The 23,625-nt window shown below is 44.1% G+C and overlaps 1 protein-coding gene across 2 annotated transcripts in view; it reads right to left on the reverse strand.

The window, feature by feature from the left end:
* The window catches only part of TMEM132A (transmembrane protein 132A), an 849,435-nt gene that overhangs the window by 546,345 nt on the left and 279,465 nt on the right, over positions 1–23,625 (reverse strand). For both annotated transcript variants that reach the window (XM_075349137.1, XM_075349136.1), the window contains exon 7: positions 6,875–7,058. In XM_075349137.1, coding sequence (XP_075205252.1) covers positions 6,875–7,058 — 184 coding nt within the window. The remainder of the gene's footprint in view (positions 1–6,874; positions 7,059–23,625) is intronic.

Below are 23,625 nucleotides of genomic sequence, written 5' to 3' on the forward strand. Positions count from 1 at the left end.
CTGTTGGGGCTGCAGGAGGGTCCAAATTTCACGTTGCAGAGCCCTCTGCCGGCCCACTCCTGCCATGGCAGACAGCTGCTACAGTAAGTGCAATACCTCCCCCATACAATTTTCAATAACATTGGTTCCTAGGACCATTTTCGGATTACGGTCACTAGGGTCATTCTGCACCACTATAAGTCCTTGATGTTCTAACTCCACTCGCCCCACCTTAAGAGTCACTTCCTTAAACCTCACTTGGGTCATTGGGAGGCCATTGGCTATAATAATGGTAAGGCCAGAGTCTCATGGGGTGAGATCATCAGACCAGTAACGCTTATACAATACATAGGGCATAGTCGTTACCTGCGAGCCAGTGTTTAGAAGTGCAAACGTCGGGATCCCGTCTACGGTGAGGGAGATGATGGGGCGGCCTCTGACATACTGCTCGTGCCAATCAGCTGGACATGGTTGATCTATTCATGAGGATTGGCCCTTGACCTCAGGGGTTGCTCGTTTAAAGGACACCGACGAGAGTAGTGGCCGGTCTTGTTGCACCTGTAACAAATGGGTTGTCCATACTGGTTGTTGCTCCTTCTCGGCATCCAGGGGATGTCCTCGGGGCTGTTGGCGAGCTGGATCTTCTCCGCCGGCTTGGTCTTTGGCTGGAGCTGCATTGCCTCGAGGATCCTGGCGACGTGCTTGCTCACCTGTTGAACTTGGGATGACAGATCACCGGGAGTTCCAGGGGGTGCTGTTGGCACTGCATGTGCTGGTAAGGCTAATAGAGGAGGTTTCACCAGCAAGTGGGAGGTATCGGCTGGCCAGGATGATGGTACAGAGTCACTAGCCTCAGAGGTTTGTAAAGCCTTTATGGCCCGGTCCTTTAAGACTGCAAAGTTTAAGTCCACAGCTGTTTGCGATCCTCTGTTGACCCCAGCCCCTGCAGGAACTGCTCCACCAGCATTTTGTTGCTCTCCGGCTCGTTGATAGAGTCTACCTGCCTCAGAGTGCGCAGAGCGGTTTGTAACCTCAGGGCGTAGTCTCTGATACTGTCCTGTGGACGCTGCCAGCAGTTGTAAAATTGCATCCTTAATTCCGCCTCCGTGCGGGTCTCAAAGGCTACTTGTAGTTTATCAAATATGGCAGCAAACGAGGCCCGGTCCTCGTCAGTCCCAGTCTCTACCTCCTGCTCGGCGGCGCCCGTCAGCTGTCCGAGCACCACGGATGCGCGCTGCTTGCCAGTCATTGCATACATATCAAGGACAGTGCATATCTTCTTCTTCATACTGGGGCAGCCAGGCAGCTCCGGGCACGTAAGGTAAAGTAATCAGCATAACTTGCGTAACTGCCGGGACTACAGGCTCCACCGCTCCTGGGACCGGAGCGGGACCTGCCGCTTCTCTGTCATCCTGCACCACTGCGGGAGCCACAGCTCCACCATCACCATCAGGCGCCGACATCTTTCCGGTCTTTCCCCCTTAGTTTTCGACAGCAGTCTCGCTGGACCCACTGTCCTTTGCAACTTCCTGCTGAGGGAATCACCAGGTTCCGCCCGCGTTCTTAAGTGGCGGGGCTTCAGCTGCAGCCCTTTTTGGGGAAGATGGCGTAGTTGTTGTTTTTGGCGCCAAATATGGTGGGTAAGATGGCGGCAGTCCAAAAATTTTGGAGCGTTTCACGGTTTACAGTTCAGGAAAGTTGCACTTCACCCACGTTAGTAGATAGGGTAAGAATCCTGTTCGTGACGCCAGGTTCGGGTTTTTGCGGACGGGGGCCGGGCCGCTGCAGGGGCTGTTCGGATCTGGGTTCGTTACTGCGGCTCGAGTGGTAGATGGACCCGGGCGCGCACAGCCGTCCGTCCTCACAACCGTAGGAAGGGGGGTATTTACAGGGGATTGATTTGTCAGTGATGCCACCCGTGGGTTGCGGTGAGAGTGGGTAGCACCGCCGCTGCCTGGTGATGGGACACCCGGGGCTGATGGAGTGGGGCAGCAGGATGGAATCCCTCCACGGGTAGGGGAGGTGTAGTCCCGGGGCCCAGGTGTACAGGAGTAATGGCTGCGGAAAGGGTCATGCAGGGTCGGACCGGGGATGCCAAATTGCCAGTGACCAGTCGCCTCCGGCAGGTGTATTCGGGTCCCACACCCGGGTGTAGCAAACAGGGGTCCCTTCCTCCTGCACTCAGTGTTTGTGTCTTCACTGGGACAACTCCGCTTGGAACGGGGAAGTCCACTCCCGGTACTGTGTATGTTGGGAGCTGTGGCCCGCGAAATCTGACCCTTGGGATCTCTGTGGGTTCTGATGGACACCCTATCCCCAGCGTCGTTGGGCTTCCGTTTCGCTCTCTGGGCTTCTGTAGAACAAGGCCTGAAACCTCGTCCCCGGATGGTCAATTGACAAGCGGCTTGCAACCTTCTTCGCCCTAGGGTCCAGGTACCCCGACACGTGCACGGCCTCCGGACCGGATTCCCGCTGTCGGCACCGGCGGGCTACAACCCTGTCCTGGTCCACTTTATGTCTCCCGCGACCGGATCTCCGTCGCCTGTGGTCCTGCTTGCCATCTGCCACCTAGTCCAGGGGCCCCAACCCCTGACTCCACTGCACTTCACACTCCTCTATTGTCAACTGTCCAGACTAGACCCTCAACTTCAATTAACTGACTTGTTCCCTCCCCTGACACCTCAGGACCCCTAGGTGGGCGCTCCCATCCGCCTGGTCCCGCCCACTGGTGTGTCCCTATTGTCATGAGGGGGTGACTAGGCTTTACTGGCTGGTGTTGTGCACCTGGGTGTGGGTTTTGTGTTGGTGAGCCAAGGAGGGTGGAGTTTTGTACCTGAGAGAGATTTGTACAACCTCTGTGACTACCTGGTTTTGCCAGGGCGTCACATAATACAGATTAAGAGTGCTAGATTTTTTGATGGGATGTTGATTCAGAGAACTAGTCTGATTGCTGTTTGTGGAATCAGGATAAAATCTTTACCCTAATATGGGCTATTATCATCTGCCCCACACGATTTTTGCCTTAAGGCCGCTTTACACGCTGCGATCTCGCTAGCGAGATCGCTAGTGTGCGTACTCGCCCCCATCGTTTGTGTGTCACGGGCAAATCGTTGCCCATAGCGCACAAAATCGCACGGACCCGTCACACTTCTTACCTGCCTAGCGACATCACTGTGACCGGCGAACCGCCTCCTTTCTAAGGGGGCATTTCGTTCGGCGTCACAGCAACGTCACTAAGCGGCCACCCAATCGAAGAGGAGGGGCGAAGATGAGCGGGACGAACATGCCGCCCACCTACTTCCTTCCTCATTGCCGGCGGCCGCAGGTAAGGTGAGGTTCCTCACTCCTGCGGTGTCACACATAGCGATGTGTGCTGCCGCAGGAACGACGAACAACATCGTACCTGCAGCAGCATATAACCGGATCCTGTGGATTAAATGTGCAACGCATGCAACCGTTATTTTTCAGATCCTTCTGCAGCGGGACACAGAATTTATCGGCCAGCACTGGAGTCCGCTGACTCCTGATCTCACAGCCAGCACACGCTGCAATGGATGCAGGTTAACAGCAGTCACTGCCTGCTGCCGATCACGTGTGACAGTGTGTGGGCTGTGTGGTCAGGAGTTCAGCTGAGTTCAGATCAACAGACTCCAGTGTCGGCCGATCAGGCTGGGGCCACACGGGGATTACTGCGATCCCCTCGCATGACACTCGGCTCACGCTGGCAGTACAGCAGAGAAGAGTGTCATGCGTGTGTCCCTGCGACTGAGGTCTGACTGTACAAGTGGACCTCAGCTGCGGGGGGGGGTGGTCCGGCACTCAGGAGGGGCGGGCCGGCACTGAGGAGGGGTGGGAGGGATTTCTCTCCATCTCTCCTCCGTAGTCGGCTATTGCGATTCTCGCTCTGCAATCGTGGTACACCGATGTACCGCAAGTGCAGTGCGATTTTTCTCTCACCCCATACACTTGAATGGGTAAAAGAGAAAGAGTCTTGCATTACAATTGCAGCATGCTGCGATTGTTTTCTCGGTCCGATTAGGGCTGATAAAATAATCGCTCATGTGCGCTGATACACAGGCTAATATTGGTCCGAATGGAATGCGATGTTTTATCGCACTCCACTCGCACCGATTTTCTCGCCGTGTGGCTTTGGCCTTACTTGTTCTGTGCCCCCCTGCATTCATCGCAGCGTGTGCGGGTTGGAGTTCAGCTGAGTTCAGATCAGCTGACTCCAGTGCTGGACTGAACTCAGGTGACCTCACAGCCCGCACACGCTGCGATGGATGCAGGGGGACACAGAACAAGTAATCGGCCGACACTGGAGTCATCTGATTACTTGTTCTGCTGGCGCTGTGGTCAGGAGTAGGCATGAGTGAGCAGTAAAATGCTCCGGTGCTCGATGGGCGAAGCCCATGTCGATTTTTTTTTTAAAAAAATTCATTAAAAATAAAAAAAAAACAAACAAACAAACACCCTAACCCTAGGGTTGAGGGTACAAAAAACAGTGTGGGCTCCCGCTGCATTTTCTCTTGCTAATGGTAACCCAAGCAGCTACTGGCTGCTTACCCCCGCTGCTTGGTGTTACCTTCACTAGCAATGGAAAATCCAGGGAAGCCCTTTTTTTTTTTTTTAAAGGTTATTGCCTAAAAACATGACGTGGGCTTTGCCATATTTTTTGTACCTTAGCCAGGTACAGCAGGCAGGTACGGGCTGCCCCCAACCTCCAGCTGCCTATTTGTACCCAGCTGGGAACCAAAAATATAGGGAAGCCCTTTTTTTTTTTTTTTTTAAATTATTTCATGAATTTCATGAAATAATTTAAAAAATAAAAAAATAAATAACATGGGCTTCGCTCATTTTTTTGTGTCCAGCCAGGTACAACTAGGCAGCTGGGGATTGGAATCCGCAGCGCAGGGTGGCCCAATCTTTCTGGGCCCCCCTGCTGCGAATTGCAGTCCACAGCCACCCCAGAAAATGGCGCTTTCATAGAAGCGCCATCTTCTGGCGCTATATCCAACTCTTCCAGTGGCCCTGCTGCCAGGTGGCACGCTGAGTAATAAGGGGTTAATACCAGCTATGTTTAACCAGCTGGTATATAGCCTGAGATTCTTAATGTCAGGCCAAGTTTGACCCGGCCATTAAGAATCTCCAATAAAGGGTTAAAAAAAAAAAAAAAAAGGACATTACACAGAGAAAAATACTTTATTAGAAATAAATATACAGACATATTAGGGACTCCATGTTTATTACTCCCTCTCACCCCTCCACGATCGAGAGATTTCTGTACTTACCATGCCAGGAGAGAGCGAGGGAAAAGAGCGAGAGAGCGAGAGGGAAAAGAGCGAGAGAGCGAGAGGGAAAAGAGCGAAAGAGCGAGAGGGAAAAGAGCGAGAGAGCGAGAGGGAAAAGAGCGAGAGAGCGAGAGGGAAAAGAGCGAGAGAGCGAGAGGGAAAAGAGCGAGAGAGCGAGAGGGAAAAGAGCGAGAGAGCGAGTGGGAAAAGATCGAGAGAGCGAGAGGGAAAAGAGCGAGAGAGCGAGAGGGAAAAGAGCGTGAGAGCGAGAGGGAAAAGAGCGAGAGAGCGAGAGGGAAAAGAGCGAGAGAGCGAGAGGGAAAAGAGCGAGAGAGCAAAAGGGAAAAGAGCGAGAGAGCGAGAGGGAAAAGAGCGAGAGGGAAAAAGAAAGAGCGAGAGGGAAAAAGAGAGGCAAAAGAGCGAGAGGGAAAAAGAGAGAGTGAGAGGGAAAAAGAGAGAGCGAGAGGGAAAAAGAGAGCGAGAGGGAAAAAAGAGAGAGCGAGAGGGAAAAAGAGAGCGAGAGGGAAAAAGAGAGAGCGAGAGGGAAAAAGAGAGAGCGAGAGGGAAAAAGAGAGAGAGCGAGAGGGAAAAAGAGAGAGAGCGAGAGGGAAAAGGAGAGAGAGCGAGAGGGAAAAAGAGTGAGAGGGAAAAAGAGAGCGAGAGGGAAAAAGAGAGAGAGTAAAAGAGAGAGAGAGTAAAAGAGAGAGAGCGAGAGGAAAGAAGAGAGGGGGAGAGGGGGAGAAGAGAGGGGGAGGGGGGAGAAGAGAGGGGGGGGGAGAAGAGAGAGGGTGGGAGAGGGGGATAAAAGAGGGGGGAGAGAGGGGGGAAGAGAGGGGGGTAAAAGAGGGGGAGAGTGGTGCTCGGTCACCAACTTGCTCCACTCTGTGACTTGTGGTGCAGGTGACAGAGTAGAGACAGTTGGTCCCATGCAGCAGGACAGGTGACAGAGCAGAGCGGTGATATGCCCTGCTCTGACACATGCGGTGCTGCATGTCACCAGCTTGTCAGTGTCTTGCTGCGTCCTGTAGTGCTGGTGGGAGGAGCACATGATCACACCACCCGTTCTCCTGACATCGGAGCAGAGCGGGCGGGTGGAGAGTGAGATCAGATACTTACGTGACGGGGGGGATACAGCTAAAGAACCCCCCCCCTGTACTCCACACTGGAGTCCCGTGCCTCACCAATCTGCTGGACGCTCAGCCCTCTTCACTGTTCCACACTGGTGCCCTCCAGATCCTCCCCTCGATTCTGGGCTGTGAAGTGCGGTAGTCACCGCCCACAGCCCAGTCAATCACTGTGAGTGGCGCCAGCATCCTCTGACGTACCAGTCTAGTTTGAGAGCCCGGAACTTGACGGGACGTAAGAGGATACTAGCGGCCGCAGCACCAGGGGGTCATGTGACCGGCACTGAGCGTGCAGGATAGCGCCGCTCAGTGCCAGAACTGGAAATAGAGGCCAATGAAGAAAACACCTAAAATAGTAAGTTAAACCCATAGAGAAAATAAAAAAATAGGTGAACCACCCCTTTAATGTTCACTTCAGTCATGTAGCTAGATTATGCATAATAATGATTACACCGGAAAAACAGAGACGTATTACTGTACCTTTACAAGTGGGATAATAGCTTTGAGGTCATGATCAGATACTAGCACTTCAATGTTGCTTCTCACACCTGCAGTAGCTCCACCACCACCTGAAATGTCCAGCTGGAATGTAATTCTCCGAGATACAGCAAAGCCCACAGAGACATTACTCACAAGGAAATCCAAAAGAGCAACTTGAGGGTACCTGAAAGAGATGCAAATGAAACTAGTGGTTACAAATAGTGAAATCTGATATATTTAAAATAAAGTACAATGATAAAATCATACGAGAACAGTAATTAGTGTTGTCTCCTAGGTCTAAGTCCTGGTATGTTCTCCAACGGGAAAAGTGAATTTAAATAGTGAGTCATAATGGAGACAGTAAAGGGTATGGTCCTGATTCATCAAGACCGGCATTTTTCACACCAGTTTTGATGAGGTGGCGTGGTGGAGTAAGAGGCACCTGATTCATTAAGAGGTGCATGCTCTTAATAACTCAGGCTACGTGCGAAGTGGCATTCACCTCCATGGGTCCCTCCCAATAAAACTTTCTCGAATCAGAGATTGGAGTAAGATTTTGGCATAAGGAAAACAACTATTTTTCATAGCTGGACAACTGTAATAACGCACTAAATAGTCATAGTTTTCCCAATACAACAGTGATAGCATGAGGACAATCTAGTGAAAAGGTAACTGATTTGGAAAAGTCCAGCTGCAATCACAAAAAATAAATGTGTACATTTCTAGATAGCCATTTCTCATTTGTGATATATTCAGAAAGGGGTTGTCCACTTCTAGGACAGCCCTTTCTCATTGCATGTTTCCCCCAATTAAAAAAAAAAAATCTTATACTCGCCTTTTGTACCAGCACCGGTCCAGCAGTGTCTGTGCTCGCGTTCCCAGGAATCACGAGGTTGTGATGTCACGTGAGCCACGCGCCCAGTTCCTGTCAGCTTCACGGTCTCCACCTTTGGAGAAATGATTAATCAATAGGAAGTAAGCTGCAGGTCTTATGTTAAGACTAGTGATGGGCGGACCCGGACTGTAAAAGTCCGAATCCGCGTGGGTTCAAAAGTACCCATTCACTGACTCTGGGCTAACAGTTCTCGGGAAACTCTGGGTAACTATCCGGATCCGGCAACTCGGGTAATAATAAAGGAAAAATAAAAGAGAGAAAAGTAAAAACAGGAGAGTTATACTTACCAGCTTCCTGTGCAGCAGTAACACTACTTCCAGGGCGCTCATACTACTTCCGAGGCCGCTCATTATCCTTCATACAAATGCACTGCTTTCCACGCCCACCAGCAGTCCCTGCATCTCTAATTGGTTGCAGTCAGTCAGCGCCCCCACCCTGTGTGACAGCGTGTCTGACTGCTTGGCATCACACACGCCATCTGTGTATGTATATTCGTGTTAAAATAAATTAAAACGTTGACTTAGGTCCCCATAGTATAATACACAGCACAGATAAAGCATACCGTTACAGACTGCAGCCCCCAGCCGTGTGCTTACCTTGACTGTGTATCAAAATAAGAGGCACCATATGCTTTTTTTTTTATTATTTAAATAGTTTAAAAAAAAAAAACTAGCATGCGATACCCCCAATTTTGATACCCAGCCATGATAAAGCCAACAGCTGATATTCTCAGGCTGGGGAGGCTCTTATTTAACCCCCCCTCCCCCCCAAGTCTAAAAATAGACTGCAGCAGCCCAGGATTGTTGCATCCAGTAGATGTGTCAATCCCGGAACATTGCCTGGCTTAACCAAATTGCACTGGTGCAGTGGCAAATGGAGTAATAAGGAGTTAATGACAGCTCACAGTTGCCACTAAGCAAGAGGCGTCTATGAGACCCTCCATTACTAATCTGGTGGGGAAAGCAATGCATATACAGTCATGGCCAAAAGTTTTGAGAATGACACCAAAATTATATTGTCACATGATCTGTTGCCCTCTGGTTTTTAATTGTGTTTGTCTGATGTTTACATCACATACAGAAATATAATTGCAATCATATTATGAGTACCAAAAGGTTATATTGACAGTTAGAATGAGTTAATGCAGCAAGTCAATATTTGCAGTGTTGACCATTCTTCTTCAGGACCTCTGCAATTCTCCCTGGCATGCTCTCAATCAACTTCTGGATCAAATCCTGACTGATAGCTGTCCATTCTTGCATAAGCAATGCTTGCATTTTGCCAGAATTTGTTGGTTTTTGTTCGTCCACCCGTCTCTTGATGATTGCCCACAAGTTCTCAATGGGATTAAGATCTGGGGAGTTTCCAGGCCATGGATCCAAAATCTCTATGTTTTGTTCCATGAGCCATTTAGTGATCACCTTTGCTTTATGGCTAGGCGCTCCATCATGCTGGAAAAGGCATTGTTGGGCGCCAAACTGCTCTTGGACAGTTGGGAGAAGTTGCTCTTGGAGGACATTCTGGTACCATTCTTTATTCATGTCTGTGTTTTTAGGCAAGACTGTGAGTGAGCCAATTCCCTTGGCTGAGAAGCAACCCCACACATGAATCGTTTCAGGATCCTTAACAGTTGGCATGAGACAAGACTGGTGGTAGCGCTCACTTCTTCTTCTCCTAATAAGCTGTTTTCCAGATGTCCCAAACAATCGAAAAGGGGATTCATCTGAGAAAATGACTTTACCCCAGTCCTCAGCAGTCCACTCCCTGTACCTTTTGCAGAATATCAGTCGGTCCCTGATGTTTTTTCTGGAGAGAAGTGGCTTCTTTGCTGCCCTCCTTGAAACCAGGCCTTGCTCAAGCAGTCTCCGCCTCACAGTGCGTGCATAAGCACTCACACCAGCCTGCTGCCATTGCTGAGCTAGCTCGGCACTGCTGGTAGTCCGATCCCGCAGCTGAAACAGTTTTAAGATACGGTCCTGGCTTTTGCTGGTCCTTCTTGGGCGCCCTGGATCCTTTTTGGCAACAATGGAAGCTCTCTTCTTGAAGTTCTTGATGATGCGATAGATTGTTGACTGAGGTGCAATCTTTGTAGCTGCGATACTCTTCCCTGTTAGGCCATTTTTGTGCAGAGCAATGATGGCTGCACGTGTTTCTTTAGAGATAACCAAGGTTGACTGAAGAGAAACAATGATACCAAGCACCAGCCTCCTTTTAAAGTGTCCAGTGGTGTCATTCTTACTTAATCATGACTGATTGATCGCCAGCCCTGTCCTCATCAACACCCACACCTGTGTTAATGGAACAATCACTAAAACAATGTTAGGTGCTCCTTTTAAGGCAGGAATGCAATGATGTTGAAATGTGTTTTGGGGGTTAAAGTTCATTTTCTTAGCCAATATTGACTTTGCAAGTAATTGCTGTTAAGCTGATCACTCTTTATGACATTCTGGAGTATATGCAAATTGCCATTAGAAAAACTTAAGCAGTAGACGTTGTAAAAATTAATATTTGTAGCATTCTCAAACCTTTTGGCCATGACTGTATATATAAAGGATAATGAGCGGCCTCAGAAGTGTTACAGCCGCGAGGGAGATTGGTAAGTATAACGCACCTGGTTTTTCCTTTTTTTTCCATTATTTTTCCTTCATTTTTTTTTTAGTTACCCGTAGTTCCCTAAGAACTCCGGGCCCGGGGTCGGTGCACAAGTACTTTTGAGCACACATAAATCTGGATCCACAGTTTTACAGTCCGGGTCTGCCCATCACTTAATCATTGGGAGAAGTTGCTCTTGGAGGATGTTCAGATGCCATTTAGTCACTGCAGTGTTCTTAGCCAAAATTGTGAGTTATCCCACTTCCTTGGATAAAAAGCCCCCACATATAAATGGTCTCAGGATGCTTTACTGTTAGACCTAAGACACACGGCGAGAAAAACGGTGCAAGTGGAGTGCGATAAAACATCGCATTCTACTCGGACCAATATTAGCCTGTGTGTCAGCGCACATGAGCGATTGTTTTCTCGGTCCGATTAGGGCTGAGAAAATAATCGCAGCATGCTGTGACTGTAATGCGAAACTTTCTCTCGCATCCATTCAAGTGTATGGGGCGAGAGAAAAATCGCACTGCACTCACGTTACACCGGTGTACCACGAGTGCAGAGCAAGAATAATAGCCGGCTATGGAGGAGAGAGGGAGAGAAATCCTTCCCTCCCCTCCGCATCGCCGGCCCGCCCCCCGCAGCTGAGGTCCGCTCGCACAGTCAGACCTCAGTCGCAGGGACACTAGCATGACACTCGGCTCTGCTGTACTGCCAGCGGGAGCAGAGTGTCATGCGAGGGGATCGCAGTAATCCCCGTGTGGCCCCAGCCTTAAAAATACTCAGGACTCATGGTAGAGCTCACCTTTTTTTCTTCAGGCAATCATTCCCTAACAGTATGAAGAGGCTTCATCAGACTAAATAACTTTACCAGAGTCCTCTGCAGTAAAATCCCTGTGCTTACAGCAAAAGTTATTTTCTCTGATGAAGTCCCTTTAGAATGCTTGGGACATCTGGAAGAAAAGGTGAGATTAATTGAGTCTTGTGTCATGCCATGAGTAAAGCATTCAGTGACTATGTAGCATGGTGGCACACTATCGCTGTTCAGCACGGGGGTCCTCCGGTTCAAGTCCCATCAAGGACAACATCAGCAAAGAATTTGTAGGTTTTCCCTGGGTTTGTGTGGGTTTTCTCTGGTTACCTCCCACACTACAAAAACATACTGATAGCAATTTTAGATTGTGAGACCCAATGGTGACAGTGATGATGTCTGTAAAGTGCGGTGGAATATGATGGTGCTATATAAGCAAAGTATAAATAAATTTAGTACAGCCCAAAAGTTTGGACACACCTGCTCATTCAAAGAGTTTTCTTTATTTTCATGACTGAAAATTGTAGATTCAAATTGAAGGCATCAAAACTATGAACTAACACATGTGGAATGAAATACTTAACAAAAAAGTGTGAAACAACTGAAAAGGTCTTATATTCCAGGTTCTTCAAAGTAGCCACTTTTTTTGGGGCGTGGCCTAACTGCCAGTCATGTAAGACGTGTTGTTTATCTGCTCCTGTCATATTTCTCTCAAAATCAACAAAATTCTGTAAAAAAAACGCTACTTATTTCACTGGAACAGCCGGATATCTTCTTCTGAAGTGGTATAGCAAAGGTTGTGGTACTTTTCATCCATTTTCTGCTATTTCTGAAAAATGCCATTTTCTGTAAATCACTAGTGACTGTCGTGTGTGAAAAAGATAAGTAAAAAAGTGACTGTGGTTTCTCAAAAATTTATTTTTTCTATACAATTTCTATTTGTGAGGACAAATATTGGATTTTGGACTTCTAATTATTAACTGACTAATTATTTTTTGTGAGTGTTTCTGCAACTGACACGGCGGCCATCTTGGACATTTGATGAACATATATGCTAATATCATATCATATCATCTTCCTCTCGTCTGGATATTAACTAAACAGTGAATATTTTACAGTTTGAGCTTAATTTAGCGTTTTCTTTTTTTCACTGAAGAATTTCTGACCCTCGGGCTGTATTCATAATACTGACAGGATAGTTACACCGGTTTTACTATTCCTCTTTTGTACTGAGGCGTGCCCTGTCAAAAAACTGTGTAGTTCATTTTTTTGAGAAGTTTAATGCTGATCTTACTGCATTTTTGTCATCTTTATTTAAAAATATAAAAAACACATTTTTTTATTTTTTTTTTCCTCATATTTTTGGGGGAGTCTTGTTTACTTTTCTTTTTTTTTTTTTTATTACTGCAGACAAGTGAATTGGCATATATTATTCTAACATGTCTAGACCAATGAAACCTCAAGACAAGAAACCATTAATTTCATCACATGCTACTGGTGTTAAATCTAATATTCCTGTTAAGCAAAAGAGACCAGACAACAAAAAAGACAGAGACTTGGAATGGGATACGATTGCTCCGTCAGCAGGGCATGACTCCAGATCTGGGCTGTCTACTCCTACTAACAGCCCAGATAAAAGGCGGATGAAAATGGATGATAGTTTATCTTTTGAAGCTTGTATGTTGGATACTAACCTTTCACCAACTAATGTTCCTCTCACTTTTGATATCAATTCTCTGCCGAAATTATTTGAAGACTCTTTTGCAGCATTTAGGAGCCAAATAAAATCTGATTTCCAGATGGAATTTGGGGAAATTAAGCAGTCCCTGGACTTTTGTGCTATAAAAGGATTGACAAAAATGAATCCGACATTGCCACTCTGAAAAAAGACACTATTACTGTAAAAAATGAACAATCTGACCAAATGAAGGAAATCACTTTTCTGAAACTTAAATTGGCAGATTTGGAGGATCGCAATCGTCGTAATAACATTAAAATACGCGGGATCCCTGAAAATATAAAACAGAATTAATTGCTTGGTTATATTTCACGGATGATTAAAAAGATTTTGCCTGATGTGCCGGAGTCAGAAATCATCATAGACAGAGCTCATAGGCTGCCAAAACCTAGGCATATCTCGTCAGAGCTTCCTAGAGATACTATCTTACGGATCCATTTCTTCCATGTTAAAGAAAAAAATCTTTAATTATTTGAGACTTCATAACATCTTGCCACCTCCATACGAGACACTAACATTTTTTGCAGACCTATCAAGAGAAACACTTCAACAGCGAAAGTCATATGCGAAAGTCACTGAACTCATGCGGCAACAGAAAATTCTATATAGGTGGGGATTCCCTACTAAGCGTCTTATACAACATAATGGCAAGACAATTACATCTTCAGAAGAGGGCATGAAGTTCTTAAAAGATTATCTTGGAGCTTCTATCTGAATTTTTGCTGTGCCTGATACGGAATATCTTTTTTCTTACTAGTTTCCGGTTTATGCAGCTTCCTTACAGGATCTAGTTTGTTGTTTTTTTCTCCCTTTCCCTCCTCCTTTAGGTACATGAAAACTATCTTAGGATGGAGGCATGAGAGGAGTGGAAGAGGAGAAGTTCCTTCAACCACAACCATCAACCATTACCAAGAAAGAGTATGGCAGGACTTTGGCCTATTGACTCTGTTCCCATAGGAGTTTTCCTTGACAGTCGAGGATTTGTAACTCCATCTGAATAAAAGAGGCTAAGAAGATGGTGATATTTACTGTTTCATTTATAGTGACTTTAATATTGTTTTTTGTGTGTGTGCTGTTTACATTTTATTTCCCTCCTTTGCAGGTTTTCTTTTTTCTCCAGGATGCTGATTGTTTCAGAGACTTTGCTATGTTTCATATGTTTGCATTCAGTAATTTTGTTAACCTGACTTATCCTTTTCGTTAATGACAATCAAAATTGGATCATATAATGTCAAGGGTCTGAACTCTCCTCAGCGCCGATTCATGCTTTGGAAGTATCTTACTGAAAGTAAATTGGACGTCATAGGTGTTCAGGAAACCAAATTTAAAAGAGTTGCTATCCCTAGATTTGAGAATAAACATTTTCCCCATAAATTCTTGTCATGTGGCGAAAAGAAAAAGGCGGGAGTTATGATATTGATTAGAGTCTCTGTGTCCTTTGAACTTATAGATAAGCATGAGGATGGTTCTGGTTGATATATTATTCTGGTATGTAAAATTAATAACGTTCTTTACACTCTTGTTACTCTTTATGCACCTAATACTGGCCAGATCCATTTTCTAAACAGACTCATGCCAGTTCTAAAAGAAAAAACACAGGGTGTTTTAATTCTATTCGGAGACTTTAATGTAATCCCAAATAAGTTAGTTGACGCCACTTCTACTACTAGACTTAGATTCCAGACTCTAGATTCTTGGTTGGGCAAAGGAGGAGTTATTGGATGTTTTCCGCTGCCTGAATACAACATCTAGGGAGTACACATTTTATTCTCATTCACACCAATCTTTTTCCAGAATTGATTTAGTCCTTACTCCTATTGCCCCTATTAATTTTTTTACATCCATGCAAATAGGCTTGAGAACCTGGTCGGATCATTCCCCAATAATTTTTGAAATTAATGAAGTGTTCCCCAATAATTGTCTGAGAATTTGGAGATGTAAAAGCTATCTATTACAAAATAAGAAATATAGGAAAGAAATCGAGACAGGTCTGTTGCAGTTCTGCAAAAATAATGACAAAGATAGTATCCAACCTCACCTGTTATGGAATGCGCATAAGGCATTTATCAGAGGGATTTTAATTGAACTTAACAAAAGGAATCGTAAAAAAATCAAAGCTTTAAGTAAGGAAATAGCACAAGTAGAGAGCCTCCAGATTCTACGACCAACCCAAAGACTTCACTCTCAACTAATGGAGCTGTGGCTACAATTGAGATCTTGCTTGGCTGGAGAGTTCAATCGGTTGCAACTAGCTAGTAAGACACGTTTTTATCACTCTATTAATAAACCAAGTAAATTGATGTTGCGGAGGGTGAAACAAGATAGACAAAAAACGACAATTCTGGTGATTAACAACAAGTCGGGTTCACTATGCAAACATCCTGGCCACATTGCTGAGGCTTTTGCAGCTTACTACTCAGATTTATATAATCTGAAAGACAACCCCAATCAATTTCAGCCTACTTCACAGTTGATCAATACCTTTTTAGAAAAACTACACCTTCCTGTTATTGATAAGGTAGACTTGGACATTATTAATCAGCCTGCCACTGAACAGGAGGTATTGACTGTTATTAAACAGTTAAAGTTAGAAAAATCACCTGGTCCTGACGGGTTTAATAATGAGTACTACAAGTCATTTGATACAACTCTATGCCCTTATATTACCAAGCTCATAAATTCTTTTCTGAATGGAACAAATATCCTGGATGAAATGCTGGAAGCCAACATTATCTTGCTCCCAAAGAGCACAGACAATACTTTAAACATTTCTAAATATAGTCCCATTTCTCTTATTAATACTGATACCAAAATCATTTCTACATTTATAGTCAATCGATTGCTGCCAATTATCCCTAGTTTAATTAATATGGATCAGGTTGGATTTATTAAACATCGATAGGCTTCAGATGGTACTAGAAGATTACTTAATCTTTTGTCCCATGTAGAAAAAGAGAAACTGCCCACCATTTTGCTCTCCTTAGATGCCGAAAAGGCCTTTGACCGCATTCATTGGGGTTACATGTCCACCACTCTTGACAAATTTGGTTTTCATGGGAAAATTTTAAATTTAATTTTAAAATTATATTCTACCCCCACGGCACGGATTTTGGTGAATCATTTCCTTTCAAATAAGTTTCGTATTTCTAATGGTACTAGACAGGGCTGTCCGTTGTCCCCTATACTCTTTGCCCTTATGATAGAACCGTTTGCTGAATCCATTAGATTAGATGAAAATATTAGGGGCATCCATTATAATAGAAGACAATACAAGATCTCATTATATGCGGATGACATTCTTTTGACGCTAACCAATCCGTTGGAGTCTTTGCGGCGTGTTAGTTCTATTATTACAGATTTTTCTAATATTTGGTATTATCAATCTAATCATTCCTAATCTAAAATGTTGCAGTATAATTTAGACCCACATTTACGTCATTTTTTGCAGTTAGAATTTACGTTCGACTTGTCGTCCAATGAGCTTCTATATTTATTATTATTCCTTCTAATTTACAGAAAATAATTTCGGTTAATGTCAGGCGCGCCTTAGATGTAATTCAAGCCACTTTGAATACCTTAAAAATCACTGAAAAGTCCTGGGTAGGGAAAATAGTCTCTTATAAAGCTCTCATTCTACCAAAACTTTTGTATATAATGCGTTGTCTACCCTTGACTATCCCTAAACAAATATTGATTAAAATACAAGCACAGATCTCATCTTTTGTTTGGCAGGGGAAGGTTCCCAGAATCTCTAAACTTACCTTATTTAAGCATAAGAAAAATGGAGGTATTGGCTTGCCTAATATCCAAGCTTATTATTTGACGAATTTGGTCAAGCAAACCCAAAATACATTACTGGATCATTTCAACAATAGTTGGATGTGCATTGAGAAAGGCCTGTGCCATAATCGTCATAAACGGGATGTGATCTTGTCATATTTAATAAAAAGAAACAAACGTTTAGTGGATAATCCGACTACCAAGGCAGAAATAAGAGCGTGGAGATTACTGCAAGATATTTTATTACGCCAGGGTGAAGCCCTCAGCGAGATTAAAGAGGTCTCGTTAGATTTATTAGAATTATTAATCCCACGTATTAAACTAGATGGTTGGAAAAAGAAGGGAATTTTAAACATGTGTAATTTATTAAGAAATAATTCTCTTTTAGGATTTGAGGCTCTTGCTGAGGTATACCATCTGCCTGATACAGAAAAGATTAATTGGGTTAGGATAAGTGAATTCTTGGCAGATACAACAACTTCTGCCTTCAAGATTCCGAGATTACTGAATGTTCTTTTGCACAATCCGACTAATGAGATCTTCTGGAAAACTAGTAACATTTACAGAATATTCAATGATGATCTCCAATTGACTAAATTACAGTATATGAAATCTTGGGAAAGAGATCTGGATTGCTCATTCTCGCTTAAACGATGGCAAACATCCTTGAAACACATATATGAATTGTGCTTGTGCTAATTTGCAGGAAACACACTATAAATTACTTAGTAGATGGTATTATACGCCTCAGAGATTGAATGTCATCTCATCCTCTAATTCAAGTCTTTGTTGGAGGGGTTGTGGCTGTACTGGCTCTTTTTTTCCATATTTTTAGAGTTGTCCTTTGTTGGGTACCCTATGGAAAGACACAGAACATCTTATATATACGGTGACCTCAGTTAGAATTCATTTAACCTCTGAGCTAGTTCTCCTATCTATTGGTTTGGAGGAGTTGAAAAAGCAGTGTAAACAAATTACTTGCCATATTCTTTTGATCATTAAATCTTTACTAGCGTCCAAATGGAAGGAAATAGATGTCCCCTCAATACAAGAAGTTATAGATAGGGTTTCCTTACACAACATATATAAGTACAACATAGCCCTGAAGGAAGGTAACTTTTCTAGATATGCTGAGAGGTGGTATCTGTGGTCTCTTAAATTTAACCCAACCCTTAAGATATACGACCTTTGATGTTATTCTCTTTTTGTTTTGTTTTTCTACATTTATTAGTTGTTTTAATTTTCTTACTGTTTGCAAAATTTGCCTTATATTTGTAGTATGTTTCTTTTGCATAGTAATAGTTGCTAGGAATCTTGGAGTTGTATATTTTTATTTATTTATTTATTTATTTTAATGTTGCCTTTCAAATTATATCTAAAGCCTATTGTTTGTTAAAAAAATGACAAAAATTGTAAAATAAGTAATTTCAATGCTTGCTACACCTCATTTTATGTTTCCCCTTTCCCTTTTCCCTGTTATAAATAAAGACAGTATACAAAGTAGCCACTTTTTGCTTTGATTACTGCTTTGTACACTCTTGGCATTCTCTTGATGAGCTTCAAGAGGTAGTCATCAGAAATAGTTTTCACTTCGCAAGTGTGCCCTGTCGGGTTTACACAGCTCATAATCCTACTGAATAGACTATTAGAATTTGTATTATGGCAAGAAAAAAAGCAGCTAAGTAAAGAAAAATGAGTGGCCATCATTACTTTAAGAAATCAAGGTCAGTGAGTCCAAAAAATTGGGAAAACTTTGAAAGTGTCCCCAATTGCAGTGGCAAAAAACATCAAATGCTACAATGAAACTGGCTCACATGAGGACCGCCCCAGGAAAGGAAGACCAAGAGTCACCTCTGCTGCGGAGGATAAGTTTATCTGAGTCACCAGCCTCAGAAATCGCAGGTTAACAGCAGCTCAGATTAGAGATCAGGTCAATGCCACACAGAGTTCTAGCAGCAGACACATCTCTAGAACAACTGTTAAGAGGAGACTTTGTGCAGCAGGCCTTCATGGTAAAATAGCTGCTAGGAAACCACTGCTAAGGACAGGCAAAAAGCAGAAGAGACTTGTTTGGCCTAAAGAACACAAGGAATGGACATTAGACCAGTGGAAATCTGTGCTTTGGTCTGATGAGTCCAAATTTGAGATCTTTGGATCCAACCACCGTGTCTTTGTGCGACGCAGAAAAGGTGAACGGATGGACTCTACATGCCTGGTTCCCACCGTGAAGCATGGAGGAGGAGGTGTGATGGTGTGGGAGTGCTTTGCTAGTGACACTGTTGGGGATTTATTCAAAATTGAAGGCATACTGAACCAGCATGGCTACCACAGCATCTTGCAGCGGCATGCTATTCTATCCGGTTGGGGTTTAGTTGGACCATCATTTATTTTTAAACAGGACAATGACCCCAAACACACCTCCAGGCTGTGTAAGGGCTATTTGACTAAGAAGGAGAGTGTTGGGGTGCTACGCCAGATGACCTGGCCTCCACAGTCACCAGACCTGAACCCAATCGAGATGGTTTGGGGTGAGCCGGACGGCAGGTGAAGGCAAAAGGGCCAACAAGTGCTAAGCATCTCTGGGAACTCCTTCAAAACTATTGGAAGACCATTTCCAGTGACTACCTCTTGAAGCTCATCAAGAGAATGGCAAGAGTGTGCAAAGCAGTAATCAAAGCAAAAGAACCTAGAATATAAGACATATTATCAGTTGTTTCACACTTTTTCGTTAAGTATTTCATTCCACATGTGTTAATTCATAGGTTTGATGACTTCAATGTGAATCTAAAATTTTTAGAGTCATGAAAATAAAGAAAACTCTTTGAATGAGCAGGTGTGTCCAAACGTTTGGTCTGTACTGTATGTGTGGTTGCTTTTCATCCAATGGAGCGGGCTAATACACAATTTTGCCATGAAACTCCACAGAACTCAATCCCATTGAAAATCTGTGGTCAATCCTTAGGGCACTTTCACATTGCATTTTCATCTATGTTCACTGGTCCCGTCGGGGCATCCGTCTGAACCCACCTCCCCCCTCTGCAAAACGTGTTTCAGATGCATACGCCGACAGGGACCCTGACTATAATGGAGCAGACGGAGTCATTGTTTGCTCTGTCTTGCACTATTTTCGGGCATATACGTTTTCTGCAAGCGGACACCCGAACGTAGTCTATCTTTGGCAAGAGCTGAGTGTGAGCCCAGGTTTTATGATGCCTCTAAGCCCCTTCTTACCAGCCCCCACGTAAGAAGCATTTCCAGAGCTGCTAATCTGGGTATCATATCATGCGGGTGCCGAGGGCTTCATCTAGGTAATGTTCCCGATCTGCGGGCATAGTAGGGCCTCTGACCACAAACTGCATTGCTGCAGACATTGTTCTAGATCACACAGAAGCAACAGGAGATGGCATCGCTCCAGATTATCTCGGTGCTGGTGTTCCCCATCTTCGTCGGGTGATCAATATATATTATGTTATATTTTGAAGTATATAGGACTGCTTAATCTTATTGAATTTTCTGCATTTTATTTGTATCTTGTCACGTTTTTGTTTTCTATAATATGAGTTTTACAATACACTGTTATAATGCTGTATTTATTATTTGATATTTGATAATATATTTATATATGTTCTTTATACCACAAAACATTTATACACTATGCACCATTTTTGATTGCTAATAGTAACACATCCATAGGAACATACACTTTAAATGTATTGAATTTTCTGTGTCCCAGTTGCCTCAGACTCCCTTCATGTGCACTATGGTATGTAGTGGTTGCATCATCACTTCCTTTGAAGTGACATGCACTCTCCTTTCCACCTCTGCATTGAGAGGAAGTCTCTTTTCCTCCGAAGATAGAATCATACAGCTGGTTAAGGACCACACCTCCCAGCAGTGTAACATCACTCTAAAGGGGGCTTTACACGCAGCGATATCGCTAGCGATATTGCTAGCGAGCACACCCGCCCCCGTAGTTTGTGCGTCACGGGCAAATCGCTGCCCGTGGCGCACAATATCGTTAGGAACCGTCACATGGACTTACCTGCCTAGCGATGTCGCTGTGGCTGGCGAACCGCCTCCTTTCTAAGGGGGCGGTTCGTGCAGCGTCACTAAGCGGCTGTTCAAAAGAAGCAGAGGGGCAGAGATGAGCGGCCGTAACATCCCGCCCACCTCCTTCCTTCCTCATTGCTCGCAGCTGCAGGTGAGCTGTAGTTTGTCGTTCCCGGGGTGTCACACGTAGTGATGTGTGCTGCCTTGGGAACGACGAACAACCTGCGTCCTCAACAATCAACGATTTTTTGAAAAGGAACGACGTGTCAACGATGGACGATTTGGTGAGTATTTTCCATCGTTAACGGTTGGTCGTTGGTGTCACATGCAACGACGTCGCTAACTATGCCGGATGTGCGTCACGGAATCCGTGACCCCGGCGATAAATCGTTAGATACGTCGTTGCGTGTAATGGGGCCTTTAGACTGGCCACACATTGGCTCCCATTACACATTTAAACCACGTGACTCCTTCACCCTGACAGGCCCCCGAAGAAGCAGGGCATAGCAAAACGTATGTCAGGGTGGAGGGACCTGGGACACTGATACACTCATCAAGGTAATTTTGACTTTTTTTTTGTCATGCGGTTTACAACTACTGACACTTTTGTTTGATATACAGGCACAGCACACTGTCCTTATTTGCAATTACAGGGAACTGCTTCCATGCACAGATCGGATATGACACCTAGTGCCATGTGTAATATAACCAGCTAAATCAGCACTACTATTTACTGTACTTTAGTTTGTATAGCCATTTTAGATAGTGGATTGTTACCTGGCTTAGATGTATATTTTTGACATCTATATTTGAATTTTGAGAAGTTGTCTATATGTCCATTTTTTGGTCACCTTGTGAGATAGTGTACACGTGTCTATATTGTGTATTTTGTAACATCATAGTTACATAGTTACTTAGGTTGAAAAAAGACCTAGGTCCATCTAGTTCAACCTTCCATCATATATATTCATTTTGAGATATAGTTATATATTTTGTACCGTATCTCAGGTCATCTAGATACCTGATCTTTTTTCTGTAATACCCTTTCTGTTATTTTATATTAATATTTCTAATAAAATGATTAATTTTAATCTGGTGTTTTTTCTCTGGTTTTGAAAGGGTTTTTTACATTATCTTTTTTTTTGTGTTACACAGCATATATGTGTGTCTGTTAATCAAACTCTGACAGCGCAATTTAACACACTCCGGCGGGGATAGCGCTGTTCCCCGCTGCTAACGGCGGTCCTGTGATGCGATCTTAGGGTGCCAATGGGTTGGCATGGCAGCGTGTGGTCAGATGATAGCCCCCTGTCACTGCCATGAAAGGTTTCCTGTGAATGCCACAGAAATCTGACACTCACAGAAACACAAGACAAATCAATCACTGATCTCGGGGAGACCAGTCAGAGAAAACAATGCCGGCAGCCAGAAAAGGCGCTCAACACAGTGAAATCCTAGGTGTATTGCCCCCTGGGAAGTATGCAAATCAAAAAGGTCCATGGAGCCTCTGTTAGGAGTCTCAACATGGAAAATAGCCAGATATCCCTCCAGGAACTACCTAGCCAAGGAGTGTCTCTTTTTAGGAGACCACCATAACCAACATATTAAGTGGCCCTTTTAGTCAATATCCAACTCTTGACGAGTTTAAGAATATGACAAGGGCAATACCAAGGCCAGGTATCCATCCACTGACAGCTGTTTCGGGGTATTGCCCCGCATCAATGTGGAGTAGGATTCTGGCTAGGTGGGAGCAAAGCCTAGTAGACCAGCAAGACAAAACAATCACTGATCTCGGGGAGACCAGCCAGAGAAAACACAGCCGGCAGCCAGCAAAGGCGCTCAACACAGTGAAATCCTAGCTGCATTGCCCCCTCGGAAGTATGCAAATCAAAAATGTCCATGGAGCCTCTGTTAGGAGTCTCGACATGGAAAATAGCCAGATATACCTCCAGGGAAGGACCTAGCCAAGGACATAGCCAAGGACCTAGCCAGAATCCTACTCCACACTGATGAGGGGCAATACCTCGAAACAGCTGTCTGTGGATGGATACCTGGCCTTGGTATTTCCCTTGTCATATCCTTAAACTCGTCAAGAGTTGGATATTGACTAAAAGGACCACTTAATATGGTGGTTATGGTGGTCTCCTAAAAAGAGCCACTCCTTGGCTAGGTCCTTCCCGGAGGGATATCTGGCTATTTTCCATGTCGAGACTCCTAACAGAGGCTCCATGGACCTTTTTGATTTGCATACTCACAGTAACACAGCATTTTTCCTGATCAGAGCATTGATGAAGCATTGCTCTAATTAGGAGAAGGGATTGGACACTGCAGACAAAGTCCCCTAGGGGGACTAGTAAATTCATTAAAAAATGTAAAAAAAAAAAACCCAAAAAATAAAAAGTTCAAATCACCCCCTTATTTAGTATTGCGCAGTATATCAAAATATATAATCAGTAATCTGATCGGTAAATGGCGTAGTGAGAAAAGAAAAATTAAAAAACACCAAAATTACGTTTTTTGGTCGCCGTAACATTGCATTAAAATGCAATAACAGGCAATCAAACCATCATATCTACGCAAAAGTGATATCATTAACAATGACAGCTCAATATGCAAAAAATAAGCAGTCACTGAGTTCCAGATTCCGAACAATGAGCACGCTATGAAAATCTGATATGGTCACAAAAGCGCAATTTTTTCTTTTTTTTTTTTTTTTTTTTTACAAACTTCTGAATTTTTTTTCACGACTTCAATAAAAGTAAAACTATACATGTATGGTATCTACAAACTCGTACTAGCCTGGTGAACTATATTTCCATGTTAGTTTTACCAAATAGTGAACATGGTAAATACAAAAAACCCAAAACATATGTGCAATTGCA

This window comes from Anomaloglossus baeobatrachus, chromosome 5 (assembly GCF_048569485.1).
Source record: "Anomaloglossus baeobatrachus isolate aAnoBae1 chromosome 5, aAnoBae1.hap1, whole genome shotgun sequence".
Classification (NCBI taxonomy): domain Eukaryota; kingdom Metazoa; phylum Chordata; class Amphibia; order Anura; family Aromobatidae; genus Anomaloglossus; species Anomaloglossus baeobatrachus.